The sequence below is a fragment of the Ictalurus punctatus genome, chromosome 16 (assembly GCF_001660625.3).
Source record: "Ictalurus punctatus breed USDA103 chromosome 16, Coco_2.0, whole genome shotgun sequence".
Classification (NCBI taxonomy): Eukaryota; Metazoa; Chordata; class Actinopteri; order Siluriformes; family Ictaluridae; genus Ictalurus; species Ictalurus punctatus.
In genome coordinates this window covers 11,865,349-11,890,594 of record NC_030431.2, presented here as the reverse complement: position 1 = coordinate 11,890,594, position 25,246 = coordinate 11,865,349, and the positions used below count along the sequence as shown (strand labels likewise).

The 25,246-nt window shown below is 38.3% G+C and overlaps 4 protein-coding genes across 7 annotated transcripts in view; 2 read left to right on the top strand and 2 right to left on the bottom strand.

Annotated features, from left to right (window-relative positions):
- Window positions 1-787: 787 nt before the first annotated feature.
- Window positions 788-7,381, top strand: chordc1b (cysteine and histidine-rich domain (CHORD) containing 1b). Its single transcript, NM_001201133.1, is given in 11 exon segments — window positions 788-938; window positions 1,268-1,317; window positions 1,464-1,520; window positions 1,609-1,769; window positions 1,922-2,022; window positions 2,291-2,349; window positions 2,437-2,507; window positions 2,603-2,708; window positions 6,400-6,519; window positions 6,718-6,780; window positions 7,131-7,381. Coding segments are annotated over 11 exon segments (1,044 nt in total). The 5' UTR covers window positions 788-874; the 3' UTR covers window positions 7,323-7,381.
- Window positions 7,382-9,140: 1,759 nt separating this feature from the next.
- kpna7 (karyopherin alpha 7 (importin alpha 8)) lies at window positions 9,141-12,510 on the bottom strand. Of its 4 annotated transcripts, none has more exons than XM_017489909.3 (11): window positions 12,485-12,510; window positions 12,298-12,383; window positions 12,077-12,217; window positions 11,901-11,986; window positions 11,559-11,827; window positions 11,324-11,406; window positions 10,982-11,245; window positions 10,579-10,812; window positions 9,700-9,882; window positions 9,387-9,533; window positions 9,141-9,276 (listed from the first exon to the last, which is right to left on the bottom strand). In XM_017489909.3, the coding sequence occupies exons 2-11, from the start codon at window positions 12,361-12,363 to the stop codon at window positions 9,187-9,189; spliced, it is 1,563 nt and encodes a 520-aa protein (XP_017345398.1). In that variant the 5' UTR covers window positions 12,364-12,383; window positions 12,485-12,510; the 3' UTR covers window positions 9,141-9,186. The 4 variants fall into 4 exon arrangements, with proteins under 4 accessions (XP_017345398.1, XP_017345399.1, XP_017345396.1 ...); XM_017489910.3 differs by having other exon boundaries at window positions 12,298-12,380; XM_017489907.3 differs by having other exon boundaries at window positions 12,489-12,510.
- A 340-nt stretch (window positions 12,511-12,850) lies between these two features.
- On the bottom strand, window positions 12,851-16,709 carry LOC100304491 (tyrosinase). Its single transcript, NM_001200085.1, is given in 7 exon segments — window positions 12,851-13,369; window positions 14,104-14,285; window positions 14,418-14,565; window positions 14,965-15,181; window positions 15,864-16,104; window positions 16,106-16,129; window positions 16,132-16,709. Coding segments are annotated over 7 exon segments (1,599 nt in total). The 5' UTR covers window positions 16,689-16,709; the 3' UTR covers window positions 12,851-13,139.
- Window positions 16,710-17,868: 1,159 nt separating this feature from the next.
- grm5a (glutamate receptor, metabotropic 5a) overlaps window positions 17,869-25,246 on the top strand; it is a 48,350-nt gene continuing 40,972 nt past the window's right edge. The window contains exons 1-2 of the mRNA XM_017489906.3: window positions 17,869-18,079; window positions 18,926-19,666. Coding sequence (XP_017345395.1) covers window positions 18,982-19,666 — 685 coding nt within the window. The 5' untranslated portion in view covers window positions 17,869-18,079; window positions 18,926-18,981. The remainder of the gene's footprint in view (window positions 18,080-18,925; window positions 19,667-25,246) is intronic.

The window sequence follows — 25,246 nt, the reverse complement described above, 5'->3', positions numbered from 1 at the left end:
TGTGCGCCATGGGCTGTGGTGTGGTTTGCGCTCTGCTTGTGTTCTTGTCCTGCTGCTTTTCTCCCCTATGCTCTGGAGCTGCATCTGTAGCTGCATCCAATCATTTCACTTTAGCATCCAATCAGTACGTTTAGCTAATTTCTATTTATTGTTTTTTGCTAGTACCAAGTTCGACAAGCATTTGTTTCAGTAGTGAACATAAATTGGCTAGGCAGTAAGTACAATTTAGCTAATGATAACTATTGCAAACTTACAGAGACTGAGTTATGAGTTCAGGCTAAATGGCATTAAACATCTATCAGTTTTGGTATGTATATGTTTATCTATATTATACTCTCAAACTCCCAAACACAAACAAATATTCCAGACCGGAAGTCATTTTTTCCAGACGGGTTTTCTCGGTGACTTTATAGGGCCCCGGTTTAATCCACCGTTTTTATTTTTATTTTTAATTATGTTGTACATATCTTCCGGGTTATTTGTCAAAGTAAGTAATACAAAAAATCAACTCTCGTACATTTTAAAATACATTTTATTGCAGATCTTTGCTTAAGATTTTAATAGCAGTAAATGTAATTATGTATTTTTTTAATGTTGCTATTATTTTAGTTTTTAAAAAACCACCACCACCAACAACAACAACAACAAACCTTTCCTGTACAGATTAAATAAATGCAAAAATCGGGAACGCAGTCGACTCTTAATGCCTGGAATCAGAGAATCGACTATGTTGGGGATCGACTTTCAGCCCTAGATCATACGGTTATGGCCGAAGGAGGAAGCGGCAAGTAGATTTTTTTAGAACCGACTGAATCTTCATCAGCATTATTTTCGTAAAGATTTAGAGCTTTATATAGATATATGTGGCTACATAATGTCTGTGCTTTGTTATAATAAGGGATGTGGGCAACGTTTTGACCCTGACAAGAATCTCGACGGTGAGTTAGTGATCTTGCAAAGCTAAAAGGTTAGCTGCATGCTCTTCAACTGAGTTAGAGAACCATCAGGTACAAATAACGGTATAATGTTGGCTAGATTAAGATAAGACAGCGATAAATACCAAGTAAAAAAAAATATTTGCATGTTTTTATTGGTTAGTTATAGCACATTTTGTCAAACAGGCATGGAAATGAAAAACTTCCGGTTTGTTAGCCAGTCAGCTGTGTAGCTAGTAAGCTAATATATATTAAGTTATCTGTTTAAAAGGGTCTATTACTATATTATAGCTTTACAAATAAGGTTAGCTAACTTTATTCCCTATCCACAGCTGCATGTACTTATCACCCAGGAGTGCCTGTTTTCCACGATGCACTGAAGGTATCTAAATGAAGAAGAGGCAAACAGAAACTTTTTTTTTTTTTTTTTTAAGTACTTTCAGCAGTATTTTAGATATTTATTTATTTACTTATTTATTTTAGTATGCTTATTTGGATTCATATGCTGTTTGTTTTTCTTCTCATTAGGGTTGGTCGTGCTGTAAGAGACGCACAACTGACTTTTCAGATTTCCTCAGTATTGCTGTGAGTATAACTTTAGGGTCTAATAATTCTTTATTGGTAATGGATATGAATGCTACAGGCGTTTGCACTGTTTCTAAATTTTCCTCAGGGTTGTACAAAAGGACCTCATAACCAGGAGAAACCCCCTGAACCCATCAAACCTGAGGTCAGGACATCTGGAGAAAAGAAGGATGTTGATGACCTTAAACCAAAGTTTAATGAGTCTATCATCCAGGCACCAAAACCTGTTGAAGCTATTCAGCGACCAAGGTAGTAGAAGTTCCCACACTACGTTTACTCACCAATGCTGTAAACCACTTGAGATGTACTTCCTTGCAGATGTCACCAAAGAAGTGCTTGTAAGTTAAAATCAGAGTATTTTAGGAGAAGACATAGCAAATCTCTTCTTGTTGTTTCTGCAGTCCAGATGAGCCAATATCAAGATTGCCACAGAAAGTCTCTGCTTCACTTAAGAATGCTTTAGAAAAGCTCAAGCTGTCGGATAATGCACCTGAGGAAAAAGGTGAGGAGGTTTAATACTGAATTTGTGCAGACCAAATATCTGAAGGTCTTGAAAACTGCCTTGAAAACAAGCAAGAAGGTTCCTTTTGCCTACTGAGGTTAAGATTAGGGCTAGGATTATGTGCAGACACAGCATTACTTAGTATTAATAATTCTGCCAATGTCAAAGATAGTAAGACTAATATGTAGACTTACCAGCCAAGCTTCTTTCTTCCTGTCTGTTTCTGTTGCTCTTCAAGAAGGTAATAAGACATATGTTTGTTTTACAGAGGAGGAAGGCGATGAAATTAAGATTGGTACGTCTTGTAAAAATGGGGGCTGCACTAAGGTATGTTTGTGCACATATTGTTTAACTGTATAATATCTTAATTCAGCTAATTAATTATTGAATATTTTGTTCTGATCATTCTGTTAGACCTTCAGTGGAACAGAGAGCAATGAGGAAGTTTGCTTGTATCATGCTGGAGTCCCAATCTTCCATGAGGGGTAAATAGTTAACTAATTACCAATATTTCTTTACAAGTATTTTTGAGACAGTGCTGGATAAAAATGTATTGGCATCTTTTCTGGTTTCTTTTAAGGATGAAATACTGGAGTTGCTGCAAGAGGAAAACATCTGACTTCAACACTTTTCTGTCTCAGGAGGGCTGCACCAAAGGAAAACACTTATGGCGGAAAAAAGACATGGTGTGTGCTTTTATGTGATGTTTCAAATATTGTACTAGGAGAATGTTTTTTTTTGTTTTTGTTTTTTTGTTTTTCTTTCCACATTTCATATAATGGTTCCAGAGCATGGTAACCCTCAATATGGGAGTGGTTGGGTAAGTCAGGTAGTGTTTGTAAAGCATTATAATTGGTTAAGTGTGATGCTAGATTGCCTTCTTTGCAGGGAATAAGTGCCTGTTTTCAGTTAAGATGATTTTCTTCTGAATTGTCCAAATTTGTTTTTAAGTTATGTCTGGTGGCCTGAGAACTCTCTTCACATAGTGACATTAGATAGATATACTTTGTTGATCCCATGAGGGGAAATTGTTAAATTGACATTTAGACCTTTTCCATTTACAAGCAGTTCTGAAAACTACCTTTCCTAAAGTAAAATGTGTTTTCCTTTTGCATCAACAAATAAGGTTACAGCATGTTACAGCAAGTTTATAGATACTTCTGCAAGTAAAAAGGGAAAAAATTCCATGCCGACTTCACTGAAAGACACCACCACATTGACTGTCATTATATATACAGTGTCCTCCATTTAATATTGGCACCCTTGGTAAATGTGAGCAAAAAAGGCTATGAAAAATTGTCTTTATTGTTGAACATTTTGATCTTTTGCTAAAAAATTTAAAATACTCTGCTCTCATGGATATCTTTGCTAAATATAGGTGTGCAACAATTATTGGCATCCTATCAGTCTACCGCCCTTTGCCAAGATAACAGCTAAGTCTTCTCCCATAATGCCTGATGATGTTGGAGAATATATGGCAAGGGATCTGAGACCATTCCTCCATACAGAATCTCTCAAGATCCTTCAAATTCTTATGGACTCTCCTCTTGAGTTCACCCCACAGGTTTTCTATGGGTTTCAAGTCAGGGGACTGGGATGGCCATGGTAGGACCTTGATGTTGTGTTCAGTAAACCATTTTTGTGTTTATTTTGATTTATGTTTTGGATCATTATCCTGCTGGAAGCTCCAACCACAGCCCATTTTAATTTTTCTGGCAGAGGCAGTCAGGTTTTCATTTAATATCTATTGATATTTGATAGTCCATGAGGCCATGTATCCTAACAAAATGTCCAGATCCTGTGGCAGAAAAACAGCCCCAAAATATTAATGAGCCTCCACCATATGTAACTGTATGCATGAGGTACTTTTCCATATGGTTACCTCTCTGTGTGCGCCAAAACCACCTCTGGTGTTTATTGCCAAAAACCTCTATTTTGGTTTCATCTGACCATAGAACCCAATTCCATTTGAAGTTCCAGTAGTGTCTGGCACACTGAAGATGATTGAGTTTGTTTTTGGATGGGAGTAGAGGCTTTTTTCTTGAAACCCTTCCAAACAACTTGTGGTAATGTAGGTGACTTCAGATTGTAGTTTTGGAGACTTTCTGACCCCAAGACAGAACTAACTTCTGCAATTCTCCAGCTGTGATCCTTGGAGATTTTTTGGCCACTCGAACCATCCTCTTCACAGTGCATTGAGACAATATAGACACACGTCCAATTCCAGGTTGCTTCATGACATTTTGAGTTGACTGGAACTTCTTAATTATTGCCTTGATGGTGGAAATGGGCATTTTCAATGCTTGTGCTATTTTCTTATAGCCACTTCCCATTTTGTGAAGCTCAACAACCTTTTGCCGAACATCACAGCTATATTCCTTGGTCTTACCCATTGTTATGAATGACTAAGGGAATTTGGCCTATGTGTTATGTCATATTTACACCCCTGTGAAACAGGAAGTCATGCTTGAACAATTTCCTGTTCCTAGTCAGGAACTTAGTCCTAGTGTACTAAAACAAATGTAAAATATCAATGGGAATATACTTCAAATATATTTTTCCCATATGAATACATGGGGTGCCAATAATTGTTGCACACCTATATTTTATTTTTGATGAACCTGTGTTGTGTTTGCAATTGTTTGATATCCATGAGAGCAGAGTATTTTTGTGATTTTATTTTAATAAAACATCAAAAGGTTAAACAATAAAGACAATTTTCACAGCTGCCTTTGCTCATATTTACAAAGGGTGCCAATATTAGTGGAGGGCACTGTATAATATAAACTACATAAAGTCATCAGTAACTGTTGAAACGCTTTCATTATATTAATGTGATCGTTCAAACAAGTTATCGCTTGTTCACAGGCATTTGGAATGTAAGACTAATAATAAACACAGATAATTGAGTTTACCAAGGACCTTTTTGCAACTTGAATTTTGAATTATTAAAATCTTGGGCGTTGGTCTGCACTCTTGTTTAATTTTCAGTCTCTGTTCATAAATATGTGCATCAAAAGACTTTTCAAAAATCAGGTAAACATTAGCAGTGTCTGCCATTTCATCATAAAAGGCAGCTAAGATGCCAGCGGAAGAAGGAAGTGATAATTGATTAGATTTATAAACGACCTAATTAAGAAATGAATGAAAATAATCAAACAGAACTTTATACTTAGTTTATTTACACTATTTGTAAATTACACCTACAGCAGGCTCCAACCGTGGGACAAACAAAGAGCACACTGTAAAATAAACATTGAGATTTTTTAATTAATTAATTTATTCTAGGCATATCCCAACCGCCAACACTCTATTCACTCACTGTGAAACCGCACATCTGGGCCAGGACTCAAAATGATATGTTAAAAGCCTGTTGTCCACTGAGTGTTAATCATTTATTCTATTAAAACAGGGAATACATGAACACCTAACAGGCACTAATTGACATAGCAATGTATTAGTGCTGTGTTGGGGTTTCAGAGGAGATTTTCATGCAGGCTTTGCTGTCTGCTGAAAAGAGATTGATTCTAATGAACAAACAGCACAGTATTTCCACTAGATATTAGAGTGTGGCTGTGGGGATTTGTGCTCATTCAGCTGCAAGAGCATTAGTGTGCTCTGTGCAGGCCACTTGAGTTCTTCCACTTCAGCTTTGGCAAACCATGTCTTCATCGAGCTCACTTTGTGCACAGGGGTATTGTCATGCTGGAACAGGTTTGGGCCAACTAGTTCCAGTGAAGGGAAACTGTAATGCCCACATATGAGTGTAAGGTAAATGTCAATCTGCATTTGTAAAGACTGATTTTTCACTTACTTGATTTATAACTGTTTGCTTAGTGAAATAATTGCAGTAACTTAAATATGTGCGGATTAATTCAGTACATTTGTTCTTTTGGATAAATTTACCATATTTTGATTAGTATTCAACCATTACAACATTGTCTGCAACCTCTACAGTGTCACTCATTGTGCGTGTGCATAAATATTTTAGACAGCTGGTATTTAGAGTCTAAATTTATTAGGCTTATGTCTGTTTCACTATGCCACATATCCAGAAACCAGATCAAAGCATGACATTTACTTTGTGAGGAGCACACACATAGCTGGCCAACTATCAATTAAAACATCTTTATAGAGACTGGCTGTTTGTTAAATCATCTCCTTATATACCTAATGTGATTTTATACATGTGGTTTATAAAGAAAATAAAACATCTCTCTTCTTAATTTTTGTATGTATGTCGTCCCCCCCCCCCCCCCCCTTCATTTTGGCTGTTTGCCAGAATTCAACTCCAGCAACAGTAGTGTTTTCCCAGATTACTACAATTGGTTTCTGAAGAAAACTGTTTTTGAACATTATATTTTTGTGTATGTCCAGGGTAAGAAGGTTGTGCCATGCAGGTTCGATTGGCACCAAACAGGAAGTCAGGTCACCATAACAGTCTACGCCAAAAACTCTATCCCTGAGCTTAGCCACGTGGATGCGAACAGTACCCAGGTACAGCAGCATTACGCCATGCATCTATATTTTTATTCTACAGTTTAGAGTTTTGTGTGTGGTCACATTTTGGTTGTTTTACATGTTTCTATCAAATTTAGTATTGGCTTCTACAATGTTAAATGCAAAAACATTATTACTAGTAACAATCTCAAAAATGTAATTACCTTATCCTGAAAGTACGTCCCTCTGTTGCAGCTGGATATCCACATTATATTTGACGGAGATAAGGAATTTGAACAGAAGATAATTTTATGGGGTGTAAGTACTAAAATTCATACATCTCAGAATTCATTATATACAGTGGCTGTGTCAAGTCTACGATGCTCATAATGAACATCCTTTCAACACATTGTTTACAATAGTGGTACTGATTTACAGTGCCACTATCCTGTGTCACTTTTGAGTCTGGTTCCTCTCAAGGATTCCTAGGGAGTTTTTCCTTGCTCATTAGGGATCTAAATGTAAATCTATATCCAGATTTCTGTATAGCTGCTTTGTGACAGTGTCTGTTGTTAAACCCTCTATACAAATAAAAAAGTATTTGAGTTAAGCGATTATACACACACATTGCTCAGTACTAAAAAGTTGGCTTCTCATTTTCCTCATAGGTTATCGACACAAGTAAAAGCACACTGAACATGATGGCTGCTAAGATTGAGATTGTTTTAAAGAAAGCTGAGCCAATGTTTTGGGCACGGCTGGACCTTCCACCTGCAGTCAGTCCACCCAAAGAAGAAGAGAAGAAAAGAGAGTGTGATAGTGATAGTGATGATGATGATGATGATGATGATGATGATTAGATGAACGTACAGTACTGTAAGATATTGCTGACCTTTTCCTATTAAATTAATTCAACAAAGAATGAAACATCACAATGCATGATAGACATTCTATAAAGGCCAATATTTCTAGTGTTCACAATTCTGTCCACTTTGCAATAAGAAATGCAGTTTGCTTCTCTCTAAATTAGTTTCAGAATTAATATTCTAATTGTATGAAGCTATGAATGATTGTCATTTTCCACAGTAGACTGCGTGAAGCAGTATAGCCAGGGTCATCTAGTTTAATGTTATGATGTCCATTACTTTTGTCATAACTGTAAAATATCAAGTTGACACTATATTATTATGGAAATAGCCATGGTTTTAGCACCCTGCTCTGTAAATCACATACTTTCGTCACATTCCCATAGTTTATCCTTCCATGTCTTTAAAGTATCACACCTTTAAGTTGGACATTATGGTTATTAAAAGTTGGACCAATCCTAAAACATTGGAAGTGAGTGTTACTCAAAGTATGTCAGTTAAGCAGGGTGTGAATAAACAGGTGGTGCATCTTAAAAATTACAGACTAAATTTTATTAGCAAAAACTAAAATATTTCAGAGACATACCACATCTGTATCCAGAGATGTCTCAAATGTTGTGGGGGCCCAGTAGGGTTAGCAGGTACTGGGTTTTGAGCTCTTATCCACTGTGTGGTTGGTACTCTTGATGGGAGGTTAAATGGGCAACTGAGTTTCTTTGAGTAGTCTTTTTATTGAATTTCATAAAGTGTAATTTCTTACTCTCAGCTGGCTAAAACCCCACATTGGCCTAAGAATAAAGAACAGATAGACAAAGGAAAATATTTTGTGCAACAATAAGTTAGGATATCTGCTCAGTTACATCAAAGTAAATGTGGTGATTAATTTGTCTCCTCAGCTCTCCTCCATCATTATACAGCTACCAGCCAGGAAGGTTGAATTCAAAACACATTCCACTGAGAGATGGCAAGCCAGACAATTAAATTTAATTTTTGGACTGCTGCCTATTCTGGGTCATAGGGCAGTGTAATGCATGCTGAGGAAAGCACTAGTGTTGGTGCATTCATCATCTCCCTTAATCTATTTGGACAATATTTTAAATTAATCTATATGATTTTGATTAATGATTGACCTGTGGCACTTTAGAAGTTACTGATATGATGCACAATATGACCATGAATGTTATGTTCACTGTGGCAGCCAGATCACAATACGTGGGTGGGGAAGTTGCTATATTAGATGGACTGTGAGTATAAAGGGGAAAGTGCATCCACAAACTGCATTCTTCAGTGATTATTTGAAGTGACAGTAAACACATGGTAGGTCACTAAAGTTACCAACTAGTGTCATACTTTGGAGGGAATTGGGATATGGACAAATTAGAAGAAAAAAAAAAAACTTTACTTACTTAAAGGTCTATAATTGGTACACGCTGTGTATTGTTGGCCTATGTAGTATGATGGGAGGTTAATACAAAGTTTGCCAAATATATTCAGCAGCAGCTATTGCATATTTGCATCCAGTTGGTTAATGCATTATTTTTGTTGGTTATATAAATGGTTTCTATTTAAAAAAAAAAAAAAAAAAAAAAGGCAGTTGGTCAAAGTCAGGAATAAATAGTACACCAAGTTAATAAATTCCATTAATTGGCCATTTTATCAGCTACACCTACATGATGAGCTTTGTTGGTATACAAATTGCCTACCAAAGAACTGATGCAAGTCAGTTCATTCTCAGCACAGCCGTGATAGTTGTACCAGTGTGCATGACATTGTTCAGCCAGCTAGGCATATTCCAAACACCATTTGCCAAAGTACTGCAAAGAAATGTTTATTCATACAAAACTAAGGCATAAAATGATCAGAAGTCAAATTTCCTCTGGACCTCAGCAGGCCCAAAAACAAAGCCTGTTTCAGTAGCCTCAGTCTTCAGGCATTCATCTTCACCATCCTACATAACAGGGAAAGTGTGTCACATGAGTCATACACCCACACCCAAAAGGGGGAGGAACAGTTCAAAATGCACAGCATGAGAAGGTTTTGTTTTCTCCTTCAACCCACCTCGCTGAAGTACTTCTCAATAAGTGCTTGGGCAGCACGGTACACAGCATTGTTTTCATGATTCTGGAGCAGCTCTATCTGATCCAGCCCACCCAACTCTTCCACAAGCAAACAAAGCTTTTCAACCTCTCCAAGTTTCTCAGCAGCCTAGGGGATGGGATTGGGAGATTACTGCCAGGGAGCTTAGTTGGACAGCATAGAGACCAGGTTGGTAGTCATACAGCACAGTAACAGCCAGTGTTGTACAGTACAAAAGCAAGCTTACTTGTATAAGCAACAGTAACAAGGCCCAGCAAATTAATGGTACCCTTACCAAGAAAATGTTATTGATTGCGTCCAGGATGACTAGGATAGTCTTGGAATCTTTAACCTTTAATAAATTTAGGATGGCTTCCAGACCGCCACACTTAACAAGCTGTACAACCTGGTCCACTGTTCCTCCACTGGTGTAGTTTGTGACAGCCCAGACAGCTTCTCGCTGAGTTTTATAATCAGCCTGAAAGGAAGATACAATTTAGATTGTATCCAACTGGTGTTAAAGCAGTCAGTCCACCCATCATGCATTATACCACAATTATTTGCCAAGTATAAAGTTTACTTGGTGACCACTGCTTTTTAATCATTTATATTTTGATTTAACATTATGGAACAAATTACATCCCCTTATCACATTATTGCAACTAGGAACAGTTGTCATTTCCTTACCAGCCTCCCTTTCTCTTAACATTCATAGACTATAAAGAAAGGCAGCAGCTCATCAGGTTTCCAAGAAGCCAGAAAGCATTATCTTTCATCCTGAAGACCCTCCCATGGCAGAAAACATGCTGTTAAAAAGCTCCAACACTTGACACCTTCCATAAGTATTTTACTAACAAAACCATCAGTTAGCGTTAACTTTTCTTAATGCTTACTAGGCTTTGATCATGGATTGTCCACCATGCAAGTCTCTGAAGGGGTGGTTATTTTATTGGTAACTACAATAGCATGTTGAACGAGTGTTCAAAAGTCATTTGAATTGCAGCTGAAACTAGTGTTAGCCATCCTGTTAGAAAATTACTCCACACTTTCAGAATAAGTGTGGTGGTATAAGCCGTTTAAATGCACTCCATTAAACTACGACTCAAGGTAATTCTGCATGTTTAAAACTGGCCCATACCAAAAGTTTTGGATATTTAAGAGATTCACCACCTACATTCTTTAAAATATCTACAAGATGAGGTAGTAGACCACATGTTATTAGTTGCTGAATCTGTTGGCGTGGTCCAGCTGCAATGTTGGATACAGCCCAAGCTGCTTCCTTTTGGAGGCTGGGTTTGGGGTGATGCATTAGTTTTGGCAAGGAACTCAGCACACCAGCATCAATGGCCATCTGTGTCTGCAGGTCCGAACCACTCACAATGTTCCCAATAGAACGAAGTGCTGGAGTCTTCAAAAGAAAAAACAAACCCCATCTTAACAGGTGCACTTATTACAAAGAGAGAACTAAATAGACATGGCAAGCAAAAACAAGTTAATTATACAAATCTCATTCTGCATATTTATTAGAATGAAACCAAGGCCCAAATTAAAAGCCAGAGTAGAATTTAATCGTTTACCACCACTGCAAGCTCCTCAAAGCCCAGAAGTTCAACCAGTCGTGGAAGAACACCAGTCTTTATTACAATATCAATGCGCTCATTTGGCCCATCTGTAAGGTAGGAGATGGCCCAGCATGCATCAGACAGAACAGATTTATCACTGTGGTGAAGCAGTTGTATAATGGAGGGAAGCATCTGCTGGACAGCAGAGAAGCGAGGGAAAGGATTCTTGTTCCTGCACAAGTTTGAGAGGGTCCACGTCAGGTTGCGGAGGTAGCCAACCTGTGGAAAACAGTTACATTCCCTTTCCTCCATGAAACCCAATAATCAGTTACGAAGATTTAACATTACATAACTTACAGGGACATCTGGGGTTAGTCGAGCTAGTAGCGCAGGTATCACATTACAGTCAATAAGTGCATCACGATATGCTGGGCCATCACCTGTGGGAACACCTTTAGCATCAAATCTGGAATACTTACATACCTCAAAGCCTTATCTTACACCTTCAGGAGCCTTAGAGACATCAAATGTCTTGTGTGTGGTCTTAAAGTATGCAAACATTGCTGAAGGCCTTCAGGAAGTCACAAGTTACCTGCAATATTGCCCAGGGCCCAGACAGCTTGCTCACTTATGTTTAACATGGGTGAGGCCAAAAGGGCAATGAAGGCAGGTACTGCACCATGTTCCACCACCTGCTGAGTGTGCCATGAGGTGCCTGATGCCACATTGGTAAGTGACCAGGCAGCCTCAAACTGAAGAGTGGGGCTATCGTTCCTACCCAGGAACTCTACAAAGTGGGCCAGCAGGCCTGCTTCCACTATTTCTTTTAATGGAGGATTCCGCTCTCGAGACAACAGCTTCCTAAAATGACAATCATTAAATGTCAAAGATCTTGGAACATGGTAATTGAAGAGGGTACAAGAGGACACCCTACCTGGCTGTTTGACAACCCTGCACCTGTCGCGCTGGACATTCACTCCTAACATTGGCAACAATTTCCTCAATTGTTGCTGAAATGACCTAATAATGAAGTGGTAGAAGTCACTCTAAGGGTAAGTTACAAGAAAGCACCAAGGACTCATATGGTCATAAATATAATGAGGCTACAACCTGTTGGTTTTCAGTGTTGTATTCTGGAGACAGGAGTTCTTCGTCAGGCTGAGAAGAAATATTTCTCCTTTTCAGGATGCTTTCCACTCTTTGTGCTTTCCGAAGCTCCACACACTCTGCGATTCTGCGCTCACGCATTTTCTTTAGAAATGGAGCAAGTTAGCCGCAAATAAGGGTTTTCCAACAGGATGCTTCGTTTTAACAATGGGTTAAAAACCTACCATGGAATCCTTGCCTCGGTTTTTAAACTTGCACATGCGCTTATCAACCAAATTCTCAGTAGGCATCGTGTATATTTAAGTTGCTACTAGAAATAAAGGAAAAATGTTTAATTTAGACAAACACATACAACCCCTTAAATTAAACAAAACCTAAGAAAAAGGTTATTTTAAAAGCGCTACAACCCACCCACCCTGCTCTCCACAACATAAAACTCCAATACCAAAAAAATCCACCCTCCTGCTGAAATATTTAAATACAGAGTTTAACTCTGATCAGGTGATCCTAATCAGCAATTCGCAAGGGACATATTTAGCAAGATTTTGTACCTTTATTCAGTGCTCTTACGCTGAAAAGACGTGCTCATATGCTCCAGCAATGCGAACGCTGTCTGTAACGGAATGTGACTTTAATACCGCATTAAACCACTTCACATCTCTCCGGAATGATTGTATTTACAACTAGTACACTAAACCTTCACATATACTGGACAAAATGTTGTGCTGTGATATTCTCATAGAATAGTCAGGGAAATAACTGACGGATAACTGATGTATTTTGACAAACACTTTAATTATGTTAGTAAGTTCAACACTGAAATATCCGATTTATTGAAGCATCATGTTGAAATACATCCTCAGGATTATGAATGAAAGGCTTAATTGTCCACATTTTATTCTTAAATAAAATAATAATAATAACAAAACAATCATAATGGATTTAGTCAGGTTCGCCCCATAGCCAACTTTCACATGTATATATTTTCCTACTCCTCGCTTATTGAATATTTGGTGTAGCTGGATGAGACGTCATGGACACTGTCGCCACCTTGCGGTCACGCGCTTCACGGTATCATGGCTTGGTAAGAGTCGGTCGAGCCCTCGGAGCTGCTGATGAGCGGCTGCTTTTCTGGGCTTCTGTTCCCTCGTCTTGATAAAAGTCTGCGGAGTTTAGCCAGCGCCACAGCCAAAAGTGCACAACAAACTGCGCCCAAGACCGCGGCACCCAGGAGCCAAGGCCAGAGCCCACGCGCTTCCTCCAGATAGGACACAATGCCATCTACAAACCGCTGACCTACAATCATATTTAAATAAACAAACAAAAAAAATGATATATAACAAATGAATATATATATATATATATATATATATATATATATATATATATATATATATATATATATATATATATCATATCCTATAATACTTTACCAGAACCAATCTTATGAAATATGTGAATAGTTCTATCATATTCCATGGAATTCCAAGGAATTCATAGATCTCCTATGAATCCTAGATCTGTTATACTGTAGGCCTATGTTAAATCTGCCTTAAATGCAACATTTAATACCTCCTATCGCCCCTAAATTATTATATTTGTAACTAGTATCCTAAGCCTACACATAGAGAAAATGTATAGCTCATGCTGCCATAAATTAATATGATAATTACTGTAAGTGGGTGGATAGTGTTGGATATTCAATGTATTTTGAAACAGTTGAATTATTTTGGTAAATTTAACAGTGAAATATTCAACAACAATTATTGAAGCACAGTACCCGGCTCAAGTGTATCTTTAGGATTATGAATGACCTCATTGATACATTGACCTCAATGTATCCTAAAATGACATGTAAAAAAATTACAATGAATTGTGCTTTATATATTGGTAGTAAAATCAAGTATATATTATATGTATATATGTTATAAAATGTCATGGTCAAAAAGCAAGTAAGACTACCCTGTGCCAGAAGTAACAGTATTTGCAATTCTCATCATATAAACAAATATAACTCTAAAATATATCACCAGGGTCTTGGAGGTAGGAGTATTCATAGCCTATTTCTTTGCTGGAAATGAAGTAGTCCCCATTCTGGTAGAGCGGCATGAAGGGCGCCATGTAGTATTCACTGTTGTGGCCAATTGGTGCATTGGCTGTGGGGTAGTGAGACTTTTCTGGCTGGTGCCTTCTCAACCACTGTTCATAGATGCTAAGGACACAGGGGTAAACTCAAAACAAGCCTTAATTTACAAAACAAATCTTGATTATACACAAATGAGAGATGTTCCATATATGCTGTTAAGGGCTAGGAAGTGTTCGATTTCACATGGCTATTCCTCACCTATCTATGAAGGCATGATGTAGGAGGAAAACTGGGTCATTGGCTGAGCCCTGCACTGAGGACATGGTGCCGTTCATGAAGACGTGTATTGCTGCATGCATGCCAAGTTTGCTGCTGTTCCCAATGCCCGTGACAGGATTTCCAAAACCTATAAAGGAAGTAAAGTTAAGTGCTAACAGTTTTGAATGATTAATTTTACCAAAGACTGCCTGGTCAAATCGTGTATTTCAATTAGGTCAATTAGGGGCATTACAGTTGGAGATATGACAGTAAACAAATATTGTAAGGCTTTTGTTTTCCATGAACAACATCAGGATCAGTTACTAAAACCCTAGAGCAAAATACAAATGATGGTGATCTCCTTGGTCAAACATAATGTCTACATTAGCATGACAACTCCCAGATGCACAGACACCACTACAACTTTATAAAAAATGCATTGAGTCTGGTTAAGAAAATCAACTTATTGATCTTTTAAAACCAAATTTGGATTGGTGCTTCTATGATAATGGTGTTTTGTAACAAATTGTTGTCGATTTTATTTAACCTTCTAGTGTGTTCCTAAAGCTCATGTTGGCCATGCGGTCCATTGATCCAGTGTCATACTGGGATAGACTGAGAGTGAAGTCCACTTCAGAGGATGTGGGAAGTCCATCTGCCAGGTTCCGGTCATGGTTCCCGGGGTTGCGCAATAGAGGTCCTTCCTCTGTGCCATCACATAAGATACCTCTCATACTGTATTCTGGTTCTCTGGAGCAAATCACCTGTAAGATTTAGAATTAAACAATAATATTTCCATACAAAATAATTTACTTGATATTAAGGGCACCATATGTGACCAAACAATAACGTTTAATGTTTAAAGTCTTGCAGTGTTTGTTTGTGTCATTATGTGGTGAATACTGGTGAAATGAATTTAACATTGACACTGCTATTTAGATATAATATTAATGAAACCAAGAACCAAGAATCCAAATGTAAAAGACATTTATTCTTTGTTATATTGTGACAAAATTAAAAGACAATCGTGGGCTAAGCAAGCCATAATTAAATATCAGCATTACAGACTTAGGCCTCTTCAAAGGAAAGATTACACCTCATATATGACTTTTACACTGTTTGAAAATTTTGAACCCTTCAGGAATCTTTGGTTGTCCCTCTGTGGAACTTTAACCCTCTATGTGAACCCTTCAGTGTGTTTCTCTATCAGAAAAGATTCCAAATGTAACTCTTTTTTGTTGTTGTTGTTATCTAAGAAGACATAATCATCTAATAACCTTTAAAATTCAGAACCATTTCTCTCTCTGTCTCTCACTCACTCACTCTCTGTGTGTGTGTGTGTGTGTGTGTGTGTGTGTGTGTGTGTGTGTGTGTGTGCGCGCGCGCGCCGATTAATTTTAATATGGTTCTAAATGAATTGAGGTAAACGTGAATTCTTCTGATTACCTTCCAGGAGGAGAAAACAGAAGATGGGCTGATAAGGTTGGGAGTTAGAGGACTTTGTCCGCCCATGAGCTCATCGGTGCAAACCTCACACTCCTGCGCATCCCTCCAGTCCCAGTATGGAATGGCAAAGTCGAAGTCTCCGGTTACTTTCCTTATCTCATGTTCCCAGCGAAGCAGAAATACCCTGTGCCATGGCAAGAAGGCTGGGGCCCAGTGTCCAAAATCTACTTGCATCCATACATTACTCTCCCCTCCAAGCAGAGCGGGCCGGGAAACATAGTAATGCATCCAGACAAACAGATCGTAGATGGAAACATCTTTAAACATTGCAGCGGATGAGTTGCTCATTTGGTTGTAGATGCCTGTAATTATCACATAATTTGGGCTGATGGTATTTTTGGCTAAATTGAGATAAGAGATGAACTTCTGCCTTTCGGCCTTTGAAAGCTGGAAAATATTTCTTCTGACCGTCTCGCGTCTTTCAGTGCAAACTGGCCCGAAGTAGCCAAATGCGCACTCACTGCAATCGAAACCCATAAAGTTTCTGAGACAACGGCAAGTGCGGTTGAAAAAGGTGAGGGGCCATCTCTCCCTGTCATCCACCCCGTTAAACGGGTATTGGGGGCCATCGGGTTGATCGGAAACGGCCACGTCTTGGCAAATTCCCCGACCAGAACGAGCTCCGCATGCAGAACCGTCTCCGCTCCAAACGGGACAGCACTGCCTCGAGGCCAGAGCTTCGCTGTTAGCGCACTGCCTGGGAATCTGCTGGCATGTCGGCTTCAGCAGCTGAGCGAAAAAGACTATAAGAACCAGAGCGCGCATCGCGTAAGTGTTGGTTCTGCTTGTGATGGTACACTGATGATGTTTGTGTTAATTCTTTCAGGGTTTTTAGCACCACATCCGTTTCCCACTCCCCCACCAGATTCTTCAGGTCACATGCCTCTCTGCCTCAGGGTCATTAGTGTGAAAAAATTCTTTCCCCCCTTTTACTGCTACTGAGAAACATTGTTGAGATTTTAACATTGTAAGTTTTTAAGTGAAAACTGGAGCAACGAATGGTCGTTGTGAGATAGGAATCCATATTATGTTCCATATGTAGCTTTATGTCACAGAATTTGATCACCTTGTCCAGAGGAAGACATGCACATTATTAATTTTACTTCCTTTTATTAAGTATTGATTGATTGAATGAATGAATGAATGAATGAATGAATGAACCACTGAGTCAGGGTGGATCTGGAGCTTGTCCCAGGAACACTGGGCGCAAGGCCTGAACACACCATGGATGGGACACCAGTTAATTACAGGGGTCCATACAGACAGTTATACACTCATTCATGCGCAGGGCCAGTTCACATACTGGCATGTCTTTAGAGGTGGGAGGAAACCGGAGAATCCTGGGGAAACCAAAATGAACACCGAAATCTGAGCTCAGGACGGAACTGGAGATCTTCAAACGTTAATGGGCAATGTGTAGTTTAACCAGAAGATGGCGCCGTGCCCAAATAACATAAGAGTTGCGTTAGAGGAGGATATGTAGCGAAAAATGGCAGCTCTGTACCGGTGCCCCACTGACTGGTTTTGGAGAAGTGATTCAAGATCAGCTATGATATATTGTTTTAAGTAAAGCAGGTAGAGCCTACATACATCTAATTATTTATCCATTTTTTCCCCCATTGGACGGTGCATTGATATATATAAATATACTAATGTAATATTAGGCTCATATCTCTGTCTAAAAAACATTAGCCAATTTAATGGCCAACCTTGGGTTATGTGTCTTTCTGGAGAGGCGCAATTAGTTTATCTTCTCTTATATGATTTCATAACAATATGCCCAATGTTGAAGAAGCACATACAACAGTTAAACCCACAAATAAAGTCACTTAGACCATCGTTATTTGGTCCAACCTGACGGGAGAGGGAAACTAATTTCCCATAACGCCATACAGAATACCGCATTCAAACCACCTACGCTCACTCTGCGCTGTTAATCCCCTGAAATGGACGTGTGTATAGGCTACACGTAAGGGATGTGCCAATATTTCTTAGTATCCTTTATATATGTAAACACTTCGAGTAGCGCGCAAAAGCGCAGCGGTATATAATCCATAATGCCATGTGACACTCGGCACTGAAACGGCACGCTTTTCGTGAGCGCTTATTACACCGAGAGATGTCCACCTTTTAAGACACGAAGTAAGGCGAGAACGGTAAGATTTCTTTAAGTGTGTCACTTAACTGTGAATTCGAAGTAGACATTTGGTACATTAAATTATGTTTGGTTTTTATTGCTAGATATTGTTCAAGCAGGTTTTTTTTTTGTAATTCGGTAACCAATGGGGTTTGGCTTTTGCAGACTGAATATTCATAGGCAGATACGAGTCTTCATTCTGCACATATTTTTATTTTGAGATGAAAGTATTTAATTTGCCTGATCATTGTAATGGAATGAAGCTCGTCTACAGACCTAGACATTTCAGCACCACGGACAGCTCCGAGTCTTTAGCCCTAGAAACGTTGTAGGAGTCTTAAGTTCGTAAGTCTTTAGGTCTTTTCGACGCTATATTGTTTGGGCAAATTAAATGCTACAAGATAAGTGGTTATGAAAGTGTGCCCATTAGTTCTCTCGCCTTCAAATACGGCTGACATATTCAAACGCTTGAATAGTCATTTGCCAAGAGCTATTTTAGTTCTTAAAGAGAAAGAGGGCTCTAATCAGGTAAAAGAGTAAGTTTAAATTGACAGTATTTAGTGATTTCTATTGCTCTTGTGACTGTATAATAACTTCTGTTCTGTTGTTTTTTTTTATTTAAAAATGTGTTATAGAGGTGTTTATATATATATATATATATATATATATATATATATATATATATATATATATATATATATATATAAAGAATAAGACATAGCTATTAAAAACAGTTTTATTTGTCACTCTTTACCTTCTGAATTGAATATCACAAGTTAGAAGATGTAGGAGAGTAAGTCACCTCCAGAGATTTTCCTAGATTTTCCTTTTTCTGTCTGAGCTTCTTTTCTGCAAACTGTTGCAGATACCATGACGACTCCATCTGTATTTGGCACTGACTGATCTGAGAGAGAGCAGGAAATGGGGGTTTTGCTTTTCTTTCTCTTTGCACTTCTCGGAGACAACAACAGGCTCACAAGGCTAGGCAAACTGGTGCATGCCCAGTCTAATGAGCGCCGGGTCCTGGCACACATGCCTGGTGACATTACCATTGGGGCACTCTTCTCTGTGCACCACCAGCCACCAGCAGACAAGGTCCATGAGAGGAAATGTGGTGCAGTGCGTGAGCAGTATGGCATTCAGCGTGTGGAGGCTATGATGCACACTCTTGATCGCATCAATGCTGACCCCAACATCCTGCCCAACATTACACTGGGCTGCGAGATCCGAGACTCATGTTGGCACTCAGCAGTGGCACTGGAACAGAGCATAGAGTTTATCCGTGACACCCTGGTCTCCAATGAGGAGGAGGAGAGCATGTCCAGGTGCTCAGCTAATGGTGGAGGGATACCCATGAAAGGAAAGAAACCCATAGTGGGCCTCATTGGGCCTGGCTCCAGCTCGGTGGCCATCCAGGTGCAAAATCTTCTTCAGCTTTTCAACATACCCCAAATTGCCTACTCAGCCACCAGTATGGATCTGAGCGATAAGTCCTTGTATAAGTATTTCATGAGGGTGGTGCCATCGGATGCTCAGCAGGCCAGAGCAATGGTGGACATCGTCAAAAGATACAACTGGACTTATGTATCAGCCATACACACAGAGGGTAAGATGTGGCATGCACTCTTTGCTGTGACTGTGGCTCTGGTGGCATAGGTTTTTGTTTAATGTTAATTGTGAATTGTTTGTGGCAGCTGCAGTCAAGCCTAATTATACCTTACAGAGAAAATTGCCCAATCTGACAGGTTAACCTCTCATTCACTGCATATGATATCTCATACAGGATTAAAAGGAAATTAGGTCACTTGCTGCTGCTAAGTATGGCCCCACATGGGCAGTCTAAAGATCAGTGAGATTACTGAAGATGGTACCACTTAAAAACCATGAAGATGGCTTTGGACTGGATAGGAACAGTTGATAAGAACAGTTTTGCCATTATGGCTTAGGACTGCAGTTACTATGATAGCTTTGGGATTGCAGTTGCCACAAAATCTTTTGTACTCAAGTCTCCATCAGTGAACAGTTGATAACGTCAACAATTTCATGTGACTTCATGTGAAAACTGTAATGAATTTCCTGGTTACACAATTGCACTTTTTGACAAAGTAATACACAGTTATAGAAGGGAATTATTTATAAATGCACTATTCGTTGTCACCCAGATGAAGATGGGTTTCATGGTTAGCAAGGAGGAGACGCAGGATACATGTACAGTTAAGAGCTTTATTAAGGAAACAGGCAGATAAATCCAAAACGTGAAACAATAGCGTGGTCAAAACAGGCGCGTGGTCAGGCAAATGGCAAACAGGATAAACTAGGCTAAAATATGAATCAAATAACGAAGATGAGAACCTGTCCAAAACCATGAACCATAAACCATGAACCAACCATGAGGCCCAATAAGCTTGATACTGCGTTAACATTTAATACTTCGCAAATAAACACGGACACACGAGGGGTTTAAATAGCAAATGCAATTAAGGGTGAAATACATAACTGCTGTGATCAATGATACACGTGAGAGAGACATCCAATGACATGACAGGGGTATAGACAGGACAGAAACCATAATAAATACAAGTGTAAGACGTAAATAAAGTCAATGTCAAAGAACCCGGAAGTGCTGTTGCGCCTCGGGTTTCAGAGTGCACTGCATGCTCCAGTGCTCTGTGTGAGGGGAAATTTGTGACAATGGGTTCCATTCCACAATCTTGTTCCTCTCAAGGTTTCTTCCTCATATAGTCTCAGGGAGTTGTTTTTTTTCTTGCCTCTGGCCTGCTGATAATTTATACATTTTACATTTATAGCCTGAATTTATACATTTATATAAATCTGCTTTTTGAAAATGTCCATTGTTTAAAGCGATATACAAATAAAATTGAATTGAACTGAATTAAAATTAGAAATATTTTATTAGGAAGTTTTCTGTGTGCAATCAAAATTATTCTACCCACATTGCAAATCAGGTTTACAGTCAAAATTTACAAACTTTCAGCTGTTTGCAATGAACAAATCAAACAAAAGCAATTGAAATATTTATATCCAATGAATTCTTCAAGTGGTTTCCCCAAATTCAACTGAAAATGCAACTTATAATGACTTATCCAGTCTCAAAATTATTCAACCCTCGGAATAGAATCCCTCACAACAGCACAAATATGCAAAACAGGTGTTGAAAATTTGGGGAAGCCTTCGTTATGTTTAACTATTTCAATTGCTTTTGTATGATTTGTTCATTGCAGACAGCTGAAAGTTTGTACAGTTTGACAATAAACCTGATTTGCAAGGATTGTTGAATTTTGATTGCAACTGTATATTATCTTTCATCTTTATTTAGTACAGGGACTGTTCTTGAGCATTGATCTTAGTAGGATTGATCAGTGTTTTTTCTCTTCGAGTTTTTGTAGTGTGATGCAGGTTTTTTTTTTTTCAGTTATGACGTTTGGTATTGTTGCTGAGAGCCGGAAAAACAATAGTCTGTTTGGCAAACAACCCATTTTCTGAATTCAAGTATTCACCCCCAGTGATTATTTCTCTTTTTGCTCTTTTGCTATCAAATTTAAGAATATCAGAATGGGACTTTTTCTACTCCCTTTGAAGTGGCTACACAATTATTGTCCTCACTGTCCTTTTGGAACATATTGTATATTGTTGCTCATTGTCCTTTTGGATATTCACCCCAAACATAGATGTCTGGCTGACTGGAACAGATTCTCCTAAAAAAAAAATTGCTTATATTTCCATGATGCCTGTGATGACGATAAACTTTCCAGCTCCTCCTTTTAAAAAGCTACCCTAGAGCATGATGTTACCACCAAACATGCTTGATCACAAGAATGGTGTTACCTGGTTGTTGGACTGTATTTGGTCTGGGCCAAACATTGTGCTTTGGCTTTAGACCAAATGGTTCAACTTTAGTCTCATCAGGCCAGACCTTTTATTAAAAGCTCTCAGATTTTCTAAAATGTCTCATAAATGGCATCCTTCTGACCACTTTCCCATATAGGCCAGATCTGTGAAGAGCTGATGATATTGTTGAGGTCTGAACAGGTTCTCCTATTTCAGCCAGTGAGCTCTCTAACACTTCTCTGAAAATACCCCTTATTGCCCGAGCACTCCATTTGGCCTGATCTTGGTAGTTTTTGAGTTCCAACAAAGTGGAAGAATATGGCACACATTTATTTCACAGAACTTCTCAGAAGGTTCAAAGCTATCCTAATATTTTAATAAATTTCTCCATCTTTTTTCCTCCTAACACCTTAATTTTCATGGACAGTTCCTTAGTCTACATGACAGCAGGACTGATCTGATCTGACATTTTAGCTGTGAAACCTCCTCAAGTCAAGATATATGTCAAGATATATATAGTATAAGCATACAATTGGACACAGGTGGTTTTAAAATTAATACACAGGCGTACTTTGTTTAACCTATATAATGTGAGCTCTTGAAAATTAAATACTAGTCCTAATTTAGATTGCTGGGGGTTGAATACTTATCAGTTATGCAGGTTTTGTGCTTTTAAAAAAATTACTTCAAAATGAGCAGAAAAAATCCCATTGTAATATACTTACATTTGATGTTGCAATATAGCAAGTGAAAGAAATTTCAGAAAAAAAGTGCTGAAAGAAATTACTCTTTAAACGGAGAAATATTTTTACATACTTACGTTTTATAATTGATATATGCCACCTAGAAACAGTTTCTAAAAGTTTTAGAAAATGCATCATATTTGTAAAATGATAAGTTAAAGTTGTCTTTCAAGTTAATCATAACACTTTTAAGTTAAGTCATAGCAGTTTTTCCCCCAATAGTTCTTCATGTGAACACTATGTAATTGATGTGAAACTCCCCCACATTATTTCTGCCCTGTTTGCATATAAACACTTGATGGGCATATTGAGAAGCAGCATGACTTTGTTACTGTGGTTACTATGGTTACTGTGTAGGCACCCTGCTTTTGTTTTTACCTTTCTGTTTCTGTCATGACAGACCATATAATTCAGTAGGACAGCTTGGATCACTTGATGAGGAGTGATCATGATTACTATTTGCATATACATTTTTTTTTTCCCTGCCAGTGGGTGTTGGTTACAGTGATATTAATTTCCCTTGTGGAACGTGGAGTGCTCAAGGGCTATTGATATGAGATCAGAAAGCCTATTCATCTATAATAGATATCATACATATGCAGCCTTTTGCACTAAATATGTGCACCCAATCCCCCCCCCCCCCCCCCCTGCTTTTGTATTATTATTTTTTTAAAATAAATTTTACATCATACTGTCAAACTAAACCAGTTCAAACTGAACAAGGTTGGTATTACTTTTTCACTATATGCATAACACACAGCTGTTCTAAAGCTGTGCCAGACAGAGAAATGGGATAAGATATTCTGTGACTAGATTTCTTATTGTTTAAAAATTTTTGGAAAAAGCTGGAAAAAACATAAGAATTTCAAGAGTGTGTGCTAAGAATATATAGAGTCAAAGTTCACGCAACTTTATCAGTGCAGGAGGTGAAATGCATTCTCAATTAGGTTAAGGTCTGGTGATTGACTTGGCCAGTCTAAAACCTTCAATTTCCCCCCGCTGATAAAGTCCTTTGTTGTGTTGGCAGTGCGTTATTGGTCATTGTCTTGCTGCATGATAAAGATCCTCCAAATTTGATTGGATGCATTTCTCTGTAAACTGGCAGACAAAATGTTTCTGTAAACTTCTGAATTTATTTGGCTGCTACCATCTTGCATCAATAAAGATTAGTGAGTCCATTCCAGAATCAGCCATTCAAGCCCAAGCCATGAAGCTAACTCCACTGTGCTTGACCAATGAACTCATATGTTTTGGATTATGAGCAGATCTTTATCCACACACTGAACTTTCCATCACTTTGGTAGAGGTAAATCTTGGTTCCAGAACTTTTGTGTCCCATCTCTGTATTTCTTTGCTAATTCCAATCTGGTATTCTGATACTTACTGATGTTGAATGGGTTTGCACCTTGTGGTATGACCTCTATATTTCTGCTCTTGAAGTCTTCCTTGAACAGTGGACTGTGATAACTTCACCCCTGCCCTGTGGAGATTGATGTGATGTCACTTCACACAATGCTTCTGCAAAGACTCAGATTTTCCTTCTTTTCTCAGCTGCAAAATGGCTTGCATTTCTCCCATAGACAGCTCTCTGGTCTTTTAACAACAAATGCAGTATTCACAGTTGAAACCCAGGGATCAAACAAAGAGTAGACATTCAGCGCTATTAATTGTTTAAATCAATCTAACAGGACACACCTGGGCAAAAAGAAAAAGATAAATGGTTGAGTTAAAAAAAAAGGTGCAATGTTTGAATGCATCTAAATGTAAATATCAGGATATCTATCATCTCATATTCATCTTTTGATCTCAAATCCAAATGTCTTTAGTGTATAGCAAAAATCAAACAAACTGGGCTGGGCTTGCCATTCCAATACTTCCATGAACCAATACAATATAATGTGTACAATATAATAATGGCACTATGTATATTAATGTGAATGTGTAGGTTTAATTATTGCCTTTTGTTATATTTCAATGAGCACAGTAAATGCATTCTACATCACCACTCTTACTGCAACACTTGATACCAAAGGGTCCATATTCCTAGCAGAAAGTAGGTGACCTAATTTTCAAGCAAAATGGGGGAGCTTACCCCTGACAGTCTGTAAAACAGGGGCACAGCAGAATAATGTTCATTAGTTTGTACCAGACAGAAAAATGCAATGATTCTCTGTACACTGAAAACAACATATATTCATGCAACATCCAGAAAATACATACAGGAATAAAGCCAAGTTGGGGCATAAGAAATATGGCTTAACACTTTCCAATATTTCATTCCTCAAACCCAAAAATTTAGCAGACTACAATACAATAGGTTATATATGTATCCCTGTTCTATGAACTCCAGATAACTGCCAGGGGCAGTGTTTTCACACCTGGGTACCATCTTGTGCACACAAATGTTGAGTCCTTTACCACAGTCTTCTTAAAACAGATGTTTAAAAAAAAAAAAAAAAAAAACACACATCATTTGTTAATTTAACACACTTGCATGACTAGTTAAGGACAACACATTTTGTGTTCCTTTCAACGCAATCAGTGTGTTAGTACACTTCCACACAAAGATGTGTTGTAAAATAACACAAAAAATG

Coding starts and splice junctions, on each gene's coding strand:
- kpna7 (XM_017489909.3), bottom strand. CDS start 12,363: ATGCCTACTGAGAATTTGGTTGATAAGCGCATGTGCAAGTTTAAAAAC. Junction 11,407..11,558: donor GGCCCTGGGCAATATTGCAG/GTAACTTGTGAC, acceptor GTGTTCCCACAG/GTGATGGCCCAGCATATCGT. Junction 9,534..9,699: donor CAATCAATAACATTTTCTTG/GTAAGGGTACCA, acceptor CCCATCCCCTAG/GCTGCTGAGAAACTTGGAGA.